The 19,568-nt window shown below is 52.5% G+C and overlaps 1 protein-coding gene across 3 annotated transcripts in view; it reads right to left on the minus strand.

Moving 5' to 3' along the window:
• Positions 1-19,568, minus strand: part of CREB3L1 (cAMP responsive element binding protein 3 like 1) — a 44,241-nt gene that overhangs the window by 16,757 nt on the left and 7,916 nt on the right. For all 3 annotated transcript variants that reach the window (XM_035328217.1, XM_035328218.1, XM_035328216.1), the window contains exon 2: positions 4,323-4,551. In XM_035328217.1, coding sequence (XP_035184108.1) covers positions 4,323-4,551 — 229 coding nt within the window. The remainder of the gene's footprint in view (positions 1-4,322; positions 4,552-19,568) is intronic.

The following is a 19,568-nucleotide window of genomic DNA, read 5'->3' on the forward strand; positions in this document are numbered from 1 at the left end:
ATAGGCAGCATCACAGAACTGCCAGGTGTGTTACCAAGAATAGCAGCACCTCTGTGCTAGCGAGCTGCAGAGGGCAAGCATGAAGGCAGCAAAGGCTGACGGGGGCCCATATGTGCTGCTCTGACATCCTGCTGATGCTGTGCTGAGTACCAGAGCTTTGCTGCATGAAGGAGGAAAGGATGAAAGAAGTCTGGTGTGGCTCCTTGCTTGTGGTGCTGCTCCCCTGTCTCACCTCCGCCACCCCGTGCTGCTCAGAGGCTGCATGCAGGCCTGCCATGCTGCCGTTGCTGGCAAGAGCATGAGCAGCAGCACCAAGTGTCTGAAGAGCACTGAAAGGAGCTGTGTGGGGCCACTCTCTTCAGTCCCTGCCTGCCCCTGTCCCCTGCACATCTGTGGCATGAGCCGGGCTCACCACTGGAAGCAGAGATCCCAAGAGCTAGGATTCAGGCAGCGGTGCAGCTCAGATGTGGAAAAAAAAAAGCTGCTAAGAAGGAGAGCTGCCTGGGCTCTGCTCTGAAGTTTTGGTCCCCTTATTGCTCTTCAAACACTTCAGCCTGCCAAAAAGCTACTTCTAGCTGGCCTGGAGCCTGTATCCTCCTCTCTAATCCTCATCTCTTCCCTTCCCCTTTTTATCTGACAACCAGAAACTCATTTGTCTTGACACAGGACAGAGTTTTGCTAAGTATGTCACCAGATAGTGCCCCAGTTGGCTCAGCATGAGGAAACATTCAGGCTCACTCGCTGGCCCCCTGCACTTCCCTAAATGCATACAGTGCTCACAGACCTGGGGGAGCTGCCTAGCTGTCTGCTGCCCACAGCACCTCTGCAGTGCAGGGCCCAGTCTAGAAGACATCCTGGCAAGAGGAGGGGGCGAGAAAGGTCCTTCTCAGCTCCACAAAAGCCTGCACAAAGTAGGGCACAAAAGAGGCATCTTTTAGATGCATGGCATCTTTTGCAATGTTGTCCTCAGGAGAGGACAGGGTAGAATCTTTTGACACGAAGGTGCCAAAGCTTGGGCAGGAATTACATCAGTTAACACAGTATTGTCCCTTGCCATTGGCATGTGTCGTCTTCCCATCTTTGGTTTGGCACCCCTTAGTTTGCTGCATCGATAGGTCTTCCTAGCAGAGGCTCGTTCCTTCCAGCTCCCCGTGTGGCTGGAAACCTTCGAACTGAGACACCAGCTGCTGTGGCTGCTCTGTGTGCGTAGTGGCGCAGCGTGCTGCTCCCAGTGCTGCTGGATTGCTTCCTGGAGCTTCCACCATGCAGCAGGGCCAGCAGCACTGGGGAGCGCATCAGGCAGGGCTGTGCTGCACGGCCGTGACAACTGAGAGGTCGCTGAGCAGACACAGACTGAATTGCATTTTCTTTGTCCGACTATGTACACCCAAACCACAGCTGGTAATGAAGTCCCAGTCACCCCTGGTATGCAAGCAAGACCTTTCTTATAGAAGGAGGCAAGGTGTTACATAGCCACAAGTATTTGCAGACAAAAACACCTTGGACTTTCTCTGTCTGACCACAGCCTGTTACAGAGATGAGTGATCTTGAGAGGTCTTCCAGTCTGTGCTTCCACTGCAGGCAAGTCCAGCTAAACCTGTGTCAGGCCTGGCAGAGGGCTGTCTGACTTCATCTTATTCCTCTGCAAGGCGGTTAGGACTCCACAGCTTTCCCCATTAAATCTTTTCTAGGATTTCACTATGCCCATGATGGGAAGGTTTTGCCTATTGGCTAATCTGAAATTCCCTTACTATGATTTTAAGTCTCACTCTCCTCATCCTTTGTTTCTGTTGCAAAACTTTGCACATCTCTTTTTCTCAGAGGCATCCTCCATCTGGGAGGGCTGCTGCTGAAGCAAGTTACCAGAGCAGACCACCAAGGGTTTTCCCCATTCAGATTTGACTCAGCAAGAGAGCAGCCCCCTGTGCTGTCAGCCCAGACAGCCCAAGGAGCAGACACCCAAATAAGTATGTGCTGTCCTCCCGTTTCCTGTCTACATTCTGACCTTGCTCTCTTTCCCACCCTCAGAGATTTATCTGGGGAATGATTGGGTTGCAGACTCAAACATATAAGCCATGAGAGGGTCAAGGAGGGACTGAGAACGAGGCCTTTTGTATGGACACATCTAAGTTCTGCTGTCTGAGAGAACATTTCAGAAGTATGGCCAGTCTGTAACCACTGCAGAATCCACTGCATATTGCTGGGTGAGGGATGCCAGGAAGGTCGTCTTCTGCTGTCGGTACTCTGTACATAATGGGAAAAAGTATGGCTGTGAAATAGCCATAGCTGCCCTGGGTTGGAGAGGTGGTAAGACAAAGAGCAGCGAGGAAGCAGGACCTGGACAGGAGTGCCGACACTAGCCCTGAGGCTGGTTCAGCACCCACTGTTTTTGCACGACCCCGGCTCTCCCTGCTCCTGAATCACACCCTGCTAAACTGAGGGCTGGTACTGAGAACTGGAGCAGCCAGTCTGTGTGTGCAAACCATCTGGAAAGCAGACTCCACTGATAAACAGGGTCACAATGCACCCAGCAGCTTGCCCTAGCTGACCCATGTTAGTGGGAACCATGTGGGAAGGGGCAGGATTTGGAAGTGCTGGAGGTCTGCAGCAAAGCTGGGAGAAAGCTGATAAACAGCAATCCTCGGCCAGCTCCAAGCCTAGACAGAGCCTGGGCATTCCTGAGGAGCTCTGCAGACCAAGCAGTGCTTGGTTAATGTTAAAGAAAAGCCACTCCTGGGTAATTAATTTGAGCTGAGTGTCTAAAAGGACTGAGACTGGATGGAGCTGTGCCAAAAGGACTGCACAGTGTTAGAAATACTGGACCTGACTCAGGGCTACACTACAATATGACTCACATCCCATTACAAGCCAAGATAGCCCTGGAAAGACGGGCTGAATTATCCCACTGCAGGACGGGGTGCATAGGTACTTGCCACACCAACCCCTGTACTTGCCACACTGACACCTGGCCTCTCTCCCTGTACAGAGCTCATCTGCACCCTCAGAGAGCAAGTGGCAGGCCCACCTCGAGCTCTCCAGGGTTATGTGCTTCACGCTGTGCTGGCCTCTGCCCAAGGGGGAATGTCACACTCCATTCAGGAGACTCGTGGTCTTGCCTTGGAGAGACTGCAGCTGAAGCAGGCGTATGCCCAGACACAGAGGAGAGGAGAGGATGTGGTGACAAGTGTCCAAGGGAGGAGTCCCTGAGGTAGCTTCATGCAGCCAGGCTTCATGGAGCATTTCACTGCTCTCTACAACTCATGCTTTTTGCTTCTCTCATTCCCAAGCCTCATCCTCCTTGTGTTCATTTTCAGGGGCAAAATAATGACTCGTCTGTGCGCTCACACTGGTTTGTTTTTTGTTAGTTGCCTGGTTGCCTGTCTGGGCTGAGTGCTCTCCAAGACCGCACTGGGGTTAAAGCTAGGAAAAAAGAACCGTGCAAATGGAAAGCTTTTTGGTACCAAAGCAGAGCTTGCTCGGCCTGCCACGAGCCTCTCTCCCAGCACTTCTCTGAGTGGCCCCTACGGAACATGGGAGGAATGGCTGTGCTCTTTGCAGGGACCAAAGAGGCAGTGGAGGTCAGTTCCACTCCTCCTGCCTTTGTACCACAGAGCTGGGATCCTTCCTGGCCATAATAGGGAAGCCTCTGTCCCAGGACTCACTCTCATTCAAAGTAATGGCTTTCTTCTGTGTATACTGAGCCTATGCCACTGCTTTTTCAGGCAGCCTGGTTGTCCATCAGCTGTTGGGACACCCACACAGTCCCGCAAATTACAGGACTCTCTGCAAGGACGGCTCTAAAAATATCCAGCCATCATAAATTATCCTGAAATGAATTGTTTTAAAAATAGGTTTTGAAATGACTGTTCCTCTCTGTCTCCTGCTAAAAGATCTGCTGGTCAAGAAGCCACTTAGCTTTCCACATGTACCAGCACTGGTTGCAGCCAGAGACGCATGCTTCCTATTTCCAAGCCAAAACCCTGCTGACGGATGCCAAAACAGACCTGGATCTGGGGCATCCACACCCAAGCTTGCAGGATCCTAAAAAGACATTGCCTATTGCTTGCCAGAAGCTGGCAGCACACAGAACCACAGCCAACTATCATCCTCATAAGTAAGTTAGCCCGGCAATGTGGCCGTCAGAGCACAAACTGAAGGAAAAAAATGTGGGCTGTATTTGACAATGGCAGATCAAATTCTTCCCTGGATTAGCCATGCGCAAGCCCAAGGAATAGCCAGTTTGTCCTTATACATGGAAGGCAGCCAGAGCCTCTGCTAACAGATGTGCCTGAAGCTGTGCAGTGCGCACGTCTCATGCTCACCGTTAGCATTATCTTCAGTCTTGACAGGCATGAGGGGGCTCTGGGGAGCAGAGTCTCCACTGAGGGAGTAGCTGTGCTCTGCCTGGATGCCTGGAGTGGGTGGGTCCAGGTCCATGTCCAGCAGCGGGTTCTTTTCAGCCAGCACTGGGTCATCAAAGAAACTGCTGAAGAGGTCGTTGGAGAAATCCTCCATGTTGTCGGAGAAGTGATCCAGGTTCTCGGAGAAATGCTGAGGAAAGACCAAGGGAGAGGGATTCTTAGTGTCAAGTCCAGGATGTATCTTAGAGCCTTCCTCTGCGCTGAGAGCCAAACCTCAGTGACAGCCCTTTCTGGATGGGAAAACGCAGCTGCTATCCCTTCCTTTCATCAGTTTGTTAAAAACACTACAAATTTAGATAGAAAGGGCCTAGGTGCTGTTCAGCATCTCTGCCTGTTTATCTATGCTGCAAACACTCACGAAACTCTTCTGTATTCTCACATCCCCCCCCCTCCTCAGTGTGTAACTGTCTTCAGCTTCCCAGCATCATCTCACTACGACATCTAGCCAGAGCACAAGGCAAGAAATCCCTGTGATGACAAAATGCAAGTGTGGCAGAAAATCATGGTCTTCAGCACCTGTCTGTGGTGACAGACACTTTCTCATGTTCTCTGCCAGCGGCAATAGGCACTCTGATGCCCCAGAGAACATCAAACCAGCTGCTGATTTCTATCAGAGAAAAAAAAGATCAGTTGGATCAACATAACAGGAAGGCCCCCTGTTGTATTTAATTTCCTCTGGGATTTCACAGCCCCTCTGTGGACCATATGAAGCTGTCCTTCAGCCAGATAATGCCTGTGAAATTCTGCTCCCCGATGAAGTTTAAACACTACAGATGGGCTGTTAACAACAAACAATCATTCCACTAATCATTCCAGTAACAGCCAGTAAATCTGGCCGGGGTGGCTGTGGAGCTGGGCTCCTGATGCCACAGGGAACCTGCTTCCTTTGAGGCATATCCTCCTATTCAGAAGTCAGATCGCTAACTTTTCCATTTGCTACAACAAAGCACTGGTTGGGCAGGGAGAAAAATTATGATTGCCAAACACCAGCTGAAAAAGTATCCCATTTGTTGGCAGATTGAGGCTTCTGGCTCACAGAGAGGAAAGAAAAGACAGATACATTCAAGTGACTATATTACACAGACGGAACTGTGCAACTTAAATGAACTGGAGAGAGCTCAGCCGAGTCAGACTGGGTCCCCCCCGCCTGCAAAAGCATCTGGGTGGGCAGAAAGGCATTGAAAGCAGCATACTGAAATACCAGGAGAAATAGGGTATGGGTGAAAGAGAGTGGGAGAGAGCACGCAGGTCCTGGAGCAGAGGCATGAACGCCAGGACATTCCAGTGGGAGAGCTGAGCTTGGGAATGAGCCCAGCTCCTGGAGGAGCAGGGGGTGCACGCAGCCTTTCTTTCCCCACCTCTAGCACTGAGGGAGGTGTTGGCCAGAGGACCCCGGATGTCGGAGCCTGCAGGTTCCTGTTCCTACAGGAAGGTATATTTGTTTTACCTGAGCACAATAACGCTCTGTCAACATTACGCAGGCTGTCAGAGCGCAGGGTGAGGCTGGAGAGCGAAGGAGGCTCCAGCTGAACAGGACCACGCTTCCCACCAAGGGGGAGAGAGGGAGGCAGCGAGCTGCTGCAGTTTCCATTGCAGCAGTGCCCTTCACACCCTAACATCGTCCCTCAGCCACTCAGTTAAAAACTAGATGCCCACTCCACTGCCTGGAGTGACAGACAGCCCAGCCCGACACACTGTCATCCCTGGGAGGGCAGACACTGCTTGTGCAGGTACAGCGGCAAAGGCGCACTCGTGCTAAATCCCAGCGCTGAGGCCCTCCCCGGGATGCCAGGGCTGAAGTTTCCTCCACTTGTTCCCAAGCTGGAAGCAGGGCTGGCGAGGTAGCTTGGTAAAAGCTACCCAGCCACTTCCAAGTTGCCTAGAAGCATTTCAGCGCTTCAGTCGGGTGACAGCAGACACCTCCCATCTGTGCTGAGCATAACCGTTCTTCGGAGGGAGCTGAGTCAGCAGATGGAATTGGGTTAGATATTTATCTAAAAAGCCCTGGCAAACCACGTTTTGGCCTATCCTACAGCACAGGGGGGGTAAGAGAGTTTGGAGTCCTGAGCATTAACCCCAGAGAGTGCCTGCTCATGTAACAGCTGTTCTTTGTCTTGCTCTCTCCAAACAACACAAGCAAACACAGGATATGAACACGATACCCTTACGGTAAGGGTGAGAATGTAACCGCGGAAAAGTGAAGGGATTCAGGCTTCTGGGTGCCAGTGCATCACGAGACCACAGCAAAGCCGAGATCTGACACGAGGCCTCCAAATCGTTTACGTACTGTCATAGCCATCAAAACTAGAGTGACCACATAACCCTGTAAGAGAAGCGGGGCTGGATGGACAGCTGCAGGGAGAACCGTCTGTGGCTCTGCCACGTGCTTCACATTTCTTTCACAACTTTGCATTAACAAAGGCAGAAGTGGGAGTGAAGACAGTCAGGGAGAAGATGCATTTATGCATTAGTTCCACTCACTGTCTTTTAGCAGCTTCCCACCCACACTCAGAACAAGGATTTCTTGGTCAGTCAACAGTCTTGTCATTGTAGGACAAACCTACCCAGAGGCAAGAGGAGGAGGTGCGCCTCTGGGTTTACTCTGAAACCAAAAAATCGCCCCAGCAGTGGCTAAGGGGTGAGACATCAGTAGTGAGAGCAAGGGGCTGAGCACCAACTCAGGCACAAAAATCAGCATGTCCTTGAGGGTTTGTGGTTCTTCTTTTAGACACCCCACAGCAGGCTGTCAGGAGGACCTCCCTGCATCAAAGTGAGGATGAAGAGGCAGCACCATTCTTCCAGAGATGCAGGAGCTCAGCTCCCCCGAAGCCCCCTCTCTCCCAAGAGACAGAGACAAAGCAGCCCCTTTTCATCTCCCATCACACAGAACTAGAGACTGCTATTTTATTCAGAAAAGGAAGCAAGAGGCAACGGAAAACAGAAGGAAGGGTAAACCAAGGATAACAACATGGCTTTGTAGCTGGCTAAATCCACAACAGAGACTACAGGACAAGCAGGAAACTATGCCACTAAGTCCCAATAAGATTGCTGTGTCTGCTGGGTGGGGTTTGTCCTCTTCTGATGCCAACAGGTTTGTTAGCTTTAGGATAGATTGCTGATTACTAACGGTACCCATGGCTGCAGCCACATGGTAACAGGAGAAAGTGTCCTCTTGTCCAGATCCAACCGTGGTGGGCACAGTGAAGAGGAGCCCAGAGCTATTTTGGACAGGTGCCCTCAAAACCACCGCAAGTTAGCCTAGATTGAGCCTGCTGGCCCAGAACATGCAGACTGTGCCACCCATTCTCAGCAGGAGAGCTGCACTTATCTGGCAAAACTCAGAGAGGGCATCGGCTGCTCTCTTCCCTACAGTGTGCGAGAATGCTCTGGGTAACTGCAGGTCCCAGGGTGCAGTGTCTTGGGGCTGTGTGGATCAGGTGAGGCAGAGCATGGCAGAGTCAATGCTCCCAGATTCTGAATGATAACAGGAGCAGGTTAATTGCCCCACCAAATGAGCTGTAGTTTTATGCTGGCTGGAAGCTGACGTGCCCGGGAAGGTGCTGTACCTGCCCTTCCACAGACTGGAGCAAGCACAGCCGAAGGCCTGCATGTGCTACCACTAAATGGAATGACTGTGTGGGGCTGTGGAGAGATTTTTATGACACCACGGCAATGAACATCTCAGCAGACCAGGGTCATGTGTAAGTAGAAGGTCCAAGAAAGAGTGCACTGGCATTGGTGGGGATGGTACAGAGATGCAGAAGCAGAGCAGGCTCATCACCTCACACAGTCTCTCTTCAAGAGCATCTTCTAGCCAGCTCCCTCTCCTGAGGGAACTGGCCAAGCATTTCTAATTGTGACACTGAAGTAACCTGTAACTCTGCTGAGATTGTTCTTTAAGATATCTGAAGTAGCTTTCATGCAGACAGGACTGGCTTGAGCAAGGGGGACCAGTCAACTGGGAAACGTGATTCCTTACCATCCTGGGCCAGAGAGAGCGGGTGTGAAGTGTACTGGGGGAAAACAGCTTCCAGATGGGATACGGAGCTCACAGCACAGTCTCATTTTGCATTATTCCCTCCTGCTATCTCCCCCTCCCTTTCACACCCTCCTTCCTTCTTCTAACTACTCTCAAAAGCCAAGAAATAGCACGAGATGTGTTTCCAAAGCTGTATTACCAGTGAGCGGTCAGGGAGGGGGCAGCCAAGGGACAGAAACGCAATGGCGAGGATGTGCTGGATTTCCTGATCCAAGCCTGATTTCTAGCTGCCCATCCCCCTCAGCGTGGTTCCGGGAGGATGGGGAAGCAGTGCCCAAAGGGGACAAACCTGGGTGTGCAGGTACAGGGGAGGTGATGACCCCCTTATCTCCAGGCAGCCCGAAGCTGCTCTGATGCCACAGGAGAATCTGCTCGGGCTGAGGCCACCTCAGCTGCAGGGAGAGTGCGAATCTGTCAGCTGCTGGCTCCTGCTCCCTCCCACTCCTGGTGACCGACATAGGCACCGAATCTTCCAAACATATTTCCACCACATGTTTTTACCCTGACCTCATGCTTAGGGTTGTCTAAATAGCAAACTGTGTGTGCGTGCGTGCACTTCTCATTCGAACACCCCTTCCTGTTGTACAGCAGTTATCTTGGGAGCTAATGCAAGGCATCCAGACATCCAAATGCAAGCTCTCTATTTGCCCCCACCCAGAGCTGGTGTTGGACCTCTGGGGGCCGCAGGCAGAAACTGAAGCATTGAGCTTTTTCCACTGCCCAGATGTGCATGGGACACCTTGAGGTGCCACTACGGTAGCCCAGTGGCCCCACAGACAGCTGAAGGAGGGGACTGTTTCCCTGCATCCACTTCTGCATTGTGGTCACTTCTGTCTCTCCCTTTCTCTTTCACACATCCATCCTTTGATGGTGACTTTCCTCTCCCCACCTCCAGCGGAGTTGTTTGGAGACAATCTCCCTTCAGGACCAGTTTAGTTCTCACAGCCTCCATGCTCCCACTACGATGGTCTCACTCCAAGGAGAAAGCAGCAAGGGGCTAATCCAGCTGGGCGGCAGCCCAGGCCCTGGAGACGAAGGGCCTTTGCAGGTTGGAGGTTCTGCTTGTGCTGGCAGGCAGTGCAGATGAGGAGGGGATTCTTCTGACTTTTCTCTTTTATTTTTGAAAGTATTTTTCCTCTTTGCTTGCCAAGATAAATCTTCTGTCCCAGCTGTGACATCTGCATTTCCCTTCTCTGCTTTCACTAAGGAATGAAGCCCCCTGCACTCCAGCTTCACAGCCGAGGTTTCCTTTACATTCCAGGAAAGAAGAGCCCATACACTCCAGACAGTCCTTCTGCTCGCTTTAAAATGCAGTGAGTTGCAGAGCTTATGAAAGCGAAGGTCTTGAGATCATTAACAGGATCCATGCAGGATGGACAGATGCTGTGCACACTTCTCCTCACGGTCTAGTTGGTGCATGTGCACCCCATGGGGCACAAGCGGTCATCCAAGCACCTCCTAGCTCTCTCAAACCATGCTGGCAGCCCTGTGTCCTCACCCACATGGCTCTTTGTGTCTCCTCACCCCTCATGTACCACAGCTCCCTGCTGCTCCACTCCTGCTCAGCCCAGGCTCCTGTTCTGCCTGGGCAGTTTGCCCCCTGCTGTTATTGCATCTCTGCATGGCACGGCTGAAGCGCTTCATCCTGAACCATCTGCAAACCCCAACACTACTTCCCTCCAGCATCCCAAGCAGCAGTCCTATCTTTCTGAGACTGCCAGTAATGCCCAGGTAACCCAAGATGATTTTCAGCTTTGTGACATAAACCAGACACCTCCCTGACACCCAGCCTCCAAGCGGCAGAGGGCTTAGCTCAACCTTATCTGGAACCAGCCCAAGATTTTATTGCCTTCTGTAGAATAATGCAGAATGACAGGAAAAGGGATGGGTAGGTGGGGTGTAGTGTCACTGAAGACAAGGCAGGGGACCTGCTTCCCTACAGCTGAGCTGTGCCATCCCTGCAGGGCACATGGCCCCTCAGAGCGAAGGTGCTTCGAGCTGTAATTCTTTGGAAGCAGCCTCAGCCATGTCCCCGCTGCCTCACGGAGTCCCGGCAGAGCTCCTTGTGGAAACCTCCTTCCACCGAGCACCTGTGCCAAGGGGCCTGGATTTACAATTTCCAGCGCTAGGCGCCACAAGACCTAGGAGGGACGACGGAGGCTCAAGACACAATCAGGGGAAGGCGATTGCGGGAGCGGCGCCAACACGAGGCGCTCCCTTGGGGCCCTGAAGCGAGGGAGGTGAGGGCAGCCGAGGTCCCCGGGGACCCGCAGCCCCCTCACGAGGCGACACCGCCCGGGGTGGGGGGACCAGGGGCTGAGGAGAGCGCACGGCGGGTGCTGTTGGGGGGTGTGAGGGGGGCACCCCGCCATCACCGGCGGTTAACGGTCGCCGCCGCACGCTTCCAACGGCCGGCAGCGGCCGCAGCCCATTGGCCGGCGCCGCCGAGCGGCGGCCAATGGGAGGCGGCTGCCAGGAGCCGGGCGGCGGCGGCGGCGGCGAGGCGGGCGGGAGGAGTGCAGGGTTAGGACGGAGCGGCCCGCGGGCCGCCGCCACACGCAGCGCCTCGACGGGGCGCACCGAGCCGCCACCGGCACCGGCTCCTTGCCCCTGCCCTTGCCTTGTCGCCCTCACGGCTCGGCTGGGCACTGAGGGAACCTCACGGGGCAGCGCCGGGGGGATGAGGGGGCGAGAGCCCCCCTCGCCCCCTCATCCCCCCCGGCGCTGCTCCATAGGGCGGCCTCCTCTACCCAGCGGCCGTAGGGCGGCCTCGTCTACCCAGTCATTTTCCCCGTAGAGGCACCTGCTGCACGGCTTTCCACACGCTCCGGGGTGGGAAGCAGCCGTTTGCCGGCTCTGCACGAGACTCGCGGAGCCTGTGGAGACGGGAGCGTCTCCTCCCAGCAGCAGCGCCCTGGAGGATAAGAGGAATGCCTCTGCCTTCCAGCTCGCTCGTGCTGCATGTGCGCTACGTAGGCCCAAATTTCCTTTGGCTTACTTTGACTCGGGTAAAAAAAAATATAATTAGAGCAGGATTTAAACCGTGTACAAAAGTGGACGCAACCCCCTCGGAATGAAACATTTAGATCAGCTGTTCTTAACTGTCATTTGGCAGAATACGGGGGGCTATTTCTAGGAGTCTGTGAAAGGCAATTAAAAAGTTTGGGGCTTTCAAAGCATTTTTAGAGCTCAGAACCAAAGATACCTGCCTACTACAAAAAGCAGCCTGCATTTCTTAGCCATCGTGGTGGCTGGTGGGCTGCACTCGAATGGAGGTAAATGGGGGTATTCCCCATGGGAATGCAGGTACCCCCTGGGCAAGCCATTTGGGGTCTTTTCCTCTGCTCCTCATGCTGAGGTAGTGCCAAGAGAAAGAAGTCCCTGCCTCCAGGTCTCTGCTCCCTTGCCTGAATTGGTGCCTTACCTCTTTGTGTTGACGTGGCAGCCGCTGCTGAGTTTGCAGCAGGCTTCCAAACCCACCCTAACTACACTCCTGGGGCCCCAGGAGTCTTTCAGCTGCTGTAGTTTGGGAGGGGGTTAATGCAAACTTTATCTCATTAGGTGTGAAAATGCAATGCATCAGCTTTGGGAAGGCCCCATCTGCTACGTTACCCCAATCCACCTCCAGCCAGACCTACCCTTTGCAAAGCCCATACACATATCCCTTCTCAGTCCCTGCAGAGCCACAGCAGCCAGAACACACTTGGGTTTCTGCAGCCATGCCTGTTGGCATGCAGCACCCCTGCACAACCTAGAGGTGCAGCTCAGGCCCAGCCCAGACAATCTAGAGCCAAATGTACCATGAGAAAGCCCCCTCATGTTAATTGTGTGTGGCAGGTCTGCCTGGACAGCTTAGGGAAAAAATCTTGATGCACTGCAAAAGTCCAAATAGCAAACAGAAGGCTAGAACATGTGAGAAAAAAAGGAAAAATACCGTGAGTAAGGCTATGCCACGCTACTGTAGGGCTTCATCTGAGTTCCCTCCAGATCACAGAGGCGCAGAGAGCATCGGCTCAGATGAGCAGAGGTCCAGGAGGTCTGCATAGAAAGACTGGAGCTGCTGAGGGACACCAGGAGGAACCTGTGGTCCAGGGCAGTCACCTGTGAGTGCCTGTGTCTCGCTACGGTCTTGGCAGAGAGGGACCCCCATGGTGCAATGAAAGGCAGCAGGCAGGGCAAGAGAAAGAAAGTGCTACTTTACTCTGCATGACTCTGTGCACTACGCTGCTGTGCTGCAGGGAAGCCGAGGTCGCGGTATCCCGAAAGACACGAAATAAAGCATGAATGAACAATGCAATTAAAAATCATTTGGAAAGGGTGCAACTGCTCAAGCCAGTCACTAGTCAGGGGGATGGGGAAGTTTGTTCTGTAAACACCACTCCAACATTTCTTCCAACTTTCTTGGAAGCTTCTGGCCCTGTCCAATACTGGGTTAGAGCCACCAGAGTCGGCAGATCTCCACTCTTAACACAGCTCTTCACCCCCATGTTATTATGGGCCTTTTTCTCTGTATCTTGCATGAAAGGCAATCGAAGCAATGGGAAAGGTGCCCTAGGAGACAGAGGAAATCTGCTTTGGGAGATAACCAGAGCAGGAAGATCTGTATTATCTTTACAATCATCTTCATTTGTCTCATTGAAACTGTTTAACACTCGGAGAACAAAATCAGAGATAATCCACATTTTGTCCCCTGTCAGGTCCCTGGAGAGCCATAAAGAAAAGCCTTGGAAGAGGACGATAGCAGTACTCTGTTCAAGTCCAAAAGCTGAGGCATGCAGCTAATACCAAACATTACTGGTGGGTTTCATTCCTTGGGCCTTTTGTAAAGGGCAAATACAGAGCAAGTAAATCTGGACCAGCTGATTCATGACTCAGGGATGTGAAGGGTTTTGACTCAAAATCTTCAGAGGTCGAGAGCTGGGACTCTCTTTAGCGGCAAGGCTGGGCAAGAGACAGGTTTTATGACCAGCATGCTGAATGGGGTCCCACCAGCTGCCCAAGTGCTTGCTGTCTCTGCAGATGGGATATGTGCAGGCGTCCCGGCTCTGGGGGAGCCCTGCATGAGCTGGAATGGGACAGGGCACTGTCTCTTGCAGTCTGTGCGCGTGCATGTGTGTGAGATATTCCTGCTTCTGGGCACCAGGACTGTTTTCAAAGCAGTTCAGCTTGGAACGCAGATTTCTGACCTGCTGCCAATATCCCAGTGGAAAATCTGTGCCCTGAGCAACAGATAGGAAATTAAACTTCAGCTCCAGCGCTGAGGGTATCATTTTCACCTCAGCGGTGGAGCTGCAGAAACAGGAGTCTCTGGAGGATGGGGAAATCCTTCCCTCAGGGCAGTAACACCTCTCAGGCCACTCCTCACTACTGGGGCAGCCTGGATTAACTCCTTCTTCGGGGAGCAGGGAGGTGTGGTGTTACTGTGCAAGGGGTCAAGGCCCCACGTTTCCAAAGACAGGGATGGAGATCTGACTGATCAGAGATAACACAGCCACTTCAGCCACGGGATGAAAATCAAGGCTGAAGGAGAAAAGCACCCTTTCGCAACACCTGGCTCTCCAGCCATCCCCTCTCCAAGCAGGACTTCTCTATGACAAGGCCCAGCAGCTGAGCTCCCTGTAGCTGGTGAAAAGAAGTAGAAACCTCAAGATGCCTGGGATCAGTGCTGGAGTGTCTGCAGAAACCTGTGGATTTGGGAATCTGTTCTCTGGATACTCCTGGAGCAGCACAAGGAGCTGATGGGTGCTCACAGGTTTTAGAGACTGGGGGAATAGGCGTGGTAATAACATATGGATCCTTACCTAGCTGAGTGGAGGAGCTATATTTATAACTCCTGCTTCAAACTCATTATCTGAGCTGCACAGAAAGAAACATCTAGTCTCAGTTAAAAAGCCTTCAGAGAAATCCATCTCTTTCTAACAAAAAAAAAAATAATAATAAAAAAACTTGTAGAAGCTAACTACATTCACCAAACAAATGAGTCATTTCAAACACTGACTCTAGCTTAAATCTCCAGACAAAGCATTTTCTCGGGGATTTTGCTGTTAGATGAACAAACCCTTACTACCAGAGATCCTTGTGAAAACAAAACCAAGTCACTTTTTAATCTGCATAGTGTGGCATGGCACAGCCACTCTACCAGGTTGTTCTGCAGGCAGCAGAAGCACCACGGGTCTCGTTGCAGGCAGGGAGAATTTGGACACTTAATTAATGACGGCAGGCTCTAGTCATGTAAGTCCGTATTAGCAGCAGATTCAAAGATTAAACTGCCTTCTGTATAATTAATTACTAGGTTTTAACATAATCAAAGCACAGGTGGAAGTCAGTGGTTCCTGTGTCAGAAGTTACAGCCCTGCCACAGTGGCTTTGTACTGCAAGGCAATAACAAAGACTGAGAAAACCAAGAAGGAATCTGCAGTGGTTTGGCTTCCAGGCATCCTATCAGATAGGGCCTAATTCTGCATGTGTATGATCCAGGACCAGAAGCAACAGCAGGCTCTTAGTATCCATCTTGGTTTTATGTGCAACAAAAGAGAAGAAGCTTCAATGAAATCTTACCCCTCTGTACCTTAATCCTGATGCCCAGTGACTTTCCCTAAGCATGGAGCTCTCCATATACATGAAATCCTTCACAAGTGCCCGGTGCGTGTCCCAGCATGGACGCACCCAGCCCTGTTCCTGTCTGGGTGCTCACAGACCCAGACCTCATGCAACCCTCTTCCCTCACGCTCCTCCGTCGCCTTCCTCCCATCTCCTCCTGAAAGGGTGCACACATCTGGGTTGGCTTTATTGTGCGATAAATCTCACCCTGCATCTTGGGTTCATTTTCTGAAAGTTTTGAATGGTGTCTTGGAAATGCTGTTGGACAATAGGAGCTCTTTGAACCCAGGCCAGCTGGACGGGGCTCCTTGCATTGCAGCTGACATGCAGGCTTTGGCGGTCTTTCTCGACTCTTTCCTCTCCTCTTTTCTTTACAGCATTTGAATTGTCCTCAGACTTTATTTTTGGAGCGGGCAGTGCATTTCTGCATCTTTTCATCATTATATTATTGTTAATTACAGTTAGGACTATTTCTCTTTCTGCTGGCACTCCTGGGTGGACCTCTCCTCTCTCACTTAATGTCTTGGGTAAGACTACCTTGGCTGCAACCAGCTTAAGCAGTGACTCAGAATCCCTGGCCTGCTCCCAGGAGAGATGCAAGAGTTTTGCCAGTTGCTTTATAAAGAGGCCATCGTTTTCCTCAGCTACTCTCTCGCTCAGCAGAGCTGAGTCGGGTGGAAAAGCTTGGTGCTGCGGTTCCAGTGAGTCCATCCCAGCGCTTCTGGACTGGCCGTCCCTGGGGTGTTACTGAAAGCAGAGCCCTGCTCCCTCCAGATGCAACCAGGGCAACTTCTGAGCCAGGTGGTGGGATACTCCACTGAACAGCATTTTGCTCCCTGGGGGTCACTGCTCTCCACTCCCCCGTCCCCCGGGCCCTGGAGGAAACAAAGCTAGGCAAGGCATGTGGCCAGGATGAGGCATCGCGAGGGAGAGAATACTGTCTGCGACTGTCAAGCTATTGCCTAATGGCCCATCACACAGCTACCCACATCTCGAGTCAGAGCAGAGAGCAGTGTGCTCTGAAGCAGGCCCCTCATGTAGCTGGGTGTGAAGTTTGCTTGCAGCAGGGGTGAACTGTACAGAGAGAAACCCCACCTAGAGAAATCACACCAGCCGTGTTCAAACAGCATGCTTTTTGTGGAGGCTGAAGTGCACACCCTCTCTGTCTTGTGTGCCGGGAAGGACTCGGGAAGAAAGAAATGGCCTGCCCCAGCAAGGCATGGCTGTCTCCAGCAGAGCATGTGGGGAACACAAACCTGAATCTGTCCAGTTACACTGCCCTGCCTCGAGGATCACAGCCGTGCCCTGGTAGTGGCACCAAGTGATGGAGGTAAGGGGATCACTGTCCTCCCCTGCTGCCCTTCCCACCTGCGGGGACGGGAAGCCCACCTGCTTCACAGAGCAGCCGAGAGCCCCGGTGCTGCCTTCAGCAGAGGAGAAGGACTGAGATCATCTGTTGCTTTTTGCTCACATTGACCAAAGGGAGGAATAGGTCGTGGCCAAATAAAACTCTCCTTCCTCCCGTCCTACTGCAAGACTGAGCAGGCCAGGGAAGCCCATGAGCGGCTGGGAAGGGGTGGCCTGCCAGCCTCTCCCCACAGCCCTCCCTGTGCTGCTGTTGAAGGCCGAGATGACTGCTGGGCTCAGCTGCAGCTACCTGAGCACCAGGCAGAGGTGTCGTCTTCTCTGCAGCTGCAGCACGGTGCGAACCACAGCCGGACCCTCCCCAGATGACGGGCTGGCTGCTGCTGGCCTCTGCCGGGTGGCATTGCTTCTTCGGCTTGAGGAATGCAAACCGCCTGAGCTGCTCTTGAGGATCGGCCAGGAAAAGTCCACAAATAGCAACAGGAAATCAAAATGCCCGCTCCAGACATGCACCCGATACGAGGCCATCCAGAGCAAGGAGAAAAATCAAATGCTGGACGATGGAGATTACATCATGCTGTGGATAAACCTGCGAGCCCGTCCAGCTGGGGCCATGCCAACAGGTCCAGATGGCTCAGGAATGCTAACTGCATAGCTACCTCTCTCTTGTCTTTGCTTTTTCTTCCCTCTTTCTTTCCCTATTCCCCATCCCTCCTGGCCTTTTTCCCTCTTCTCTTTCCCAGAATAAGTAAATAAAACCTCTGGCAACTCTACAAAATCCAATTTCATCGAATATCAGAAAGCCATCTGAGAGCACTGGATGGGCACTACTCAGGGCACGGGGCTCTGGCTCCTGCTCATAGATGCCCGTGCTGCTGGGCAACTGCACCACGGTGATGTGAGCCTTCACCTCAACGGGGACTTCAGCCCCTGGCTGCAAGGGAGGATGCTGCCAGGGCAGCTCCCCTGGAGCCTGGAGCATGAAGAAATGAGCATTGCTGCCGCTCTGCTGCAGCGTACCCCAGCTGCTCGCAGCTGCCACGGACTGCTCGCCTTGACGGCAGCACCAGGGGCAGCGAGAAAGCAGTTTTGCTGTCAGAGCTTGCAGCTGCTAGCTGCCACCAGGGCACTAATTAGTGACAAAGAAACGAGCCCAGTACCCTGTGTTCTGTGCCCAGAGCTGACCAGGCCAGCGCTGCTCCTCAGCTGTCTCCCAGTGGGATAAAAACAGGGCTAGAAGACGTGTAAGGAAGGAATTAAAGGTGTGCACTCTGCTGGGCCTGAAAAAGGCCTGCAGGCCATTTGCTTGCTATTTAATGCTAATCCAGCTGTCGGACCGCTGCCAATTATCTTTGACAAATCCTGAAGAGCAGGAGAGGCAGCAGAGATCGGGAAAACAACCTTAGCGTTGCTCTTCCTGGTGCGCAATAGCAACCCTAACTTTAAGCAGCTCAGGCAGACTTTCTGTGGGGAAAGGGCACCTCCAAGGAGAAAGGGAAAGCACAAAACCATGCAGTGAGCAGCAGGAGTGACCGAGAGGGACCATGGGTCTTTAATGCCCTGCTAGCGGGCTGACAAAGCCATGGCACTCTGGTACTCTCAGCTCGTGAGCTCCTTAGACACAAAGCGGCCCACACATAATCTGGGAGCCTGGGAGCTTGGCACAGCCCTAACCAAGCAGCAATTTCGGGCAGAAATGTAACGGGGTGCTCTCAGCAAGTTGCCCAAACCCAGGGGAAGGTTAAGTTTTACAGCTCGGCCAGGATCTGGTTGTTCAGTGGAGGATGAGGTATGAGTACAGCCCATTCACTGGATTTATAAAGCACAAATTGTTTGGTTTTCAGTATGGCCCAAGGAAGCCGGGCCAGCAACAGTATGGGCCAAGTACTTCAGTTTAAATCCCAACACTGACCAATTTAGTCATCCAGACTGACACTGAAAGATTACTCTGGATTAACCTGAAATATCTGAGGTCAAAATCATCCATGCACAGTCCATAGGTGGCATGAACGGGAGAATGGCAGTGGATAGCTGGGACATGAGTCGAGGATGGAGCTGCCAAACAGAAAATGTCACAAATATCATCTTTAGCTGCAAAGTAATTCAAAGAGACTAACCGGGGAAACAAGCTCCTACAGACCATTTCTGGCAGGCACCTGGAAGCAACCCCACCGCCCCAGCTTAACTTGTCACGGGTCTGCTTCACCCACTGATGGCATTGCACTGTGCAAGTAAGAATAAGGCTGTGCATTAATTTTTAGAGAGCAGAAGCTGTGTCGTACCAAGAGACACCCTGAAGATTGCATGCTGAACAACAGGCAGAGCTGGGACTAGCATTCTCCCATCCCTGACAACCTCATGCCCAGTTGCTGCATCACTGTCCATAAGGAAAAAAAAAAAAAGGCAACAAGAACAAACTCAGCATCATTCGATTGGCAACTCAGTATTTGTGGCTCAACAGCACCTCATCAACTCTCACAGTCTGCACATTTCCTGGGAAAGAAGAGCCAGATTTCCAGCACTCCCTGGGCAAAGAGCTCTCAGATCGAGAGACTGAAAAGGCTTTGAAAGAAACCTTCCATCAGCAGCCTTCACAAATGTCAGCGATAGCTTCCTCCTCCCTGAGCTGCCTGGCTTGCAGTCCCTCCCCTGAGGCAGCAGCGAGCTCAGCCAAAAGCACCTGCCCAGCACCTTCCTTCAACTGTCATGAATTTATGGCAACAGCATTGAGCTGTTCTGACACGCAGCAATTAACTACCAAGGCTCCGGACCCGGGTCCTCTTCTTCATCCTGCTCTCCCTGTGCCTCAGCCACCCCTACAGGTGGGATCGTGACCATTACAGCAGGGCGAGGAGCATGTCTGCGAGGTCAGCCCCTGCCCCTTGTCCAGCAGAGATGTTCCTGAGCACAGTGCTCCCACCCGGACTCTCCATGGCACCCTGAGAAGCCAGCAGCCTCCTGACACTGGGGTGGGGAAGCTCAGCATGAGGAGATTTCTCTGGGCACTGGTCTAAGGAAGTTCACCCGCAGGGGAGATGCTGACAGTCCAACTATCAGTGCCCAAAGTGGATGTTGTATCCAGCTCCCTCCTGTGTAACATGCTTGGTAGCTGGCCCAAACTGTATTCCTCCTCCAGATCCAGC

Source organism: Oxyura jamaicensis, chromosome 5 (assembly GCF_011077185.1).
Source record: "Oxyura jamaicensis isolate SHBP4307 breed ruddy duck chromosome 5, BPBGC_Ojam_1.0, whole genome shotgun sequence".
In the NCBI taxonomy this organism is placed as follows: Eukaryota; Metazoa; Chordata; class Aves; order Anseriformes; family Anatidae; genus Oxyura; species Oxyura jamaicensis.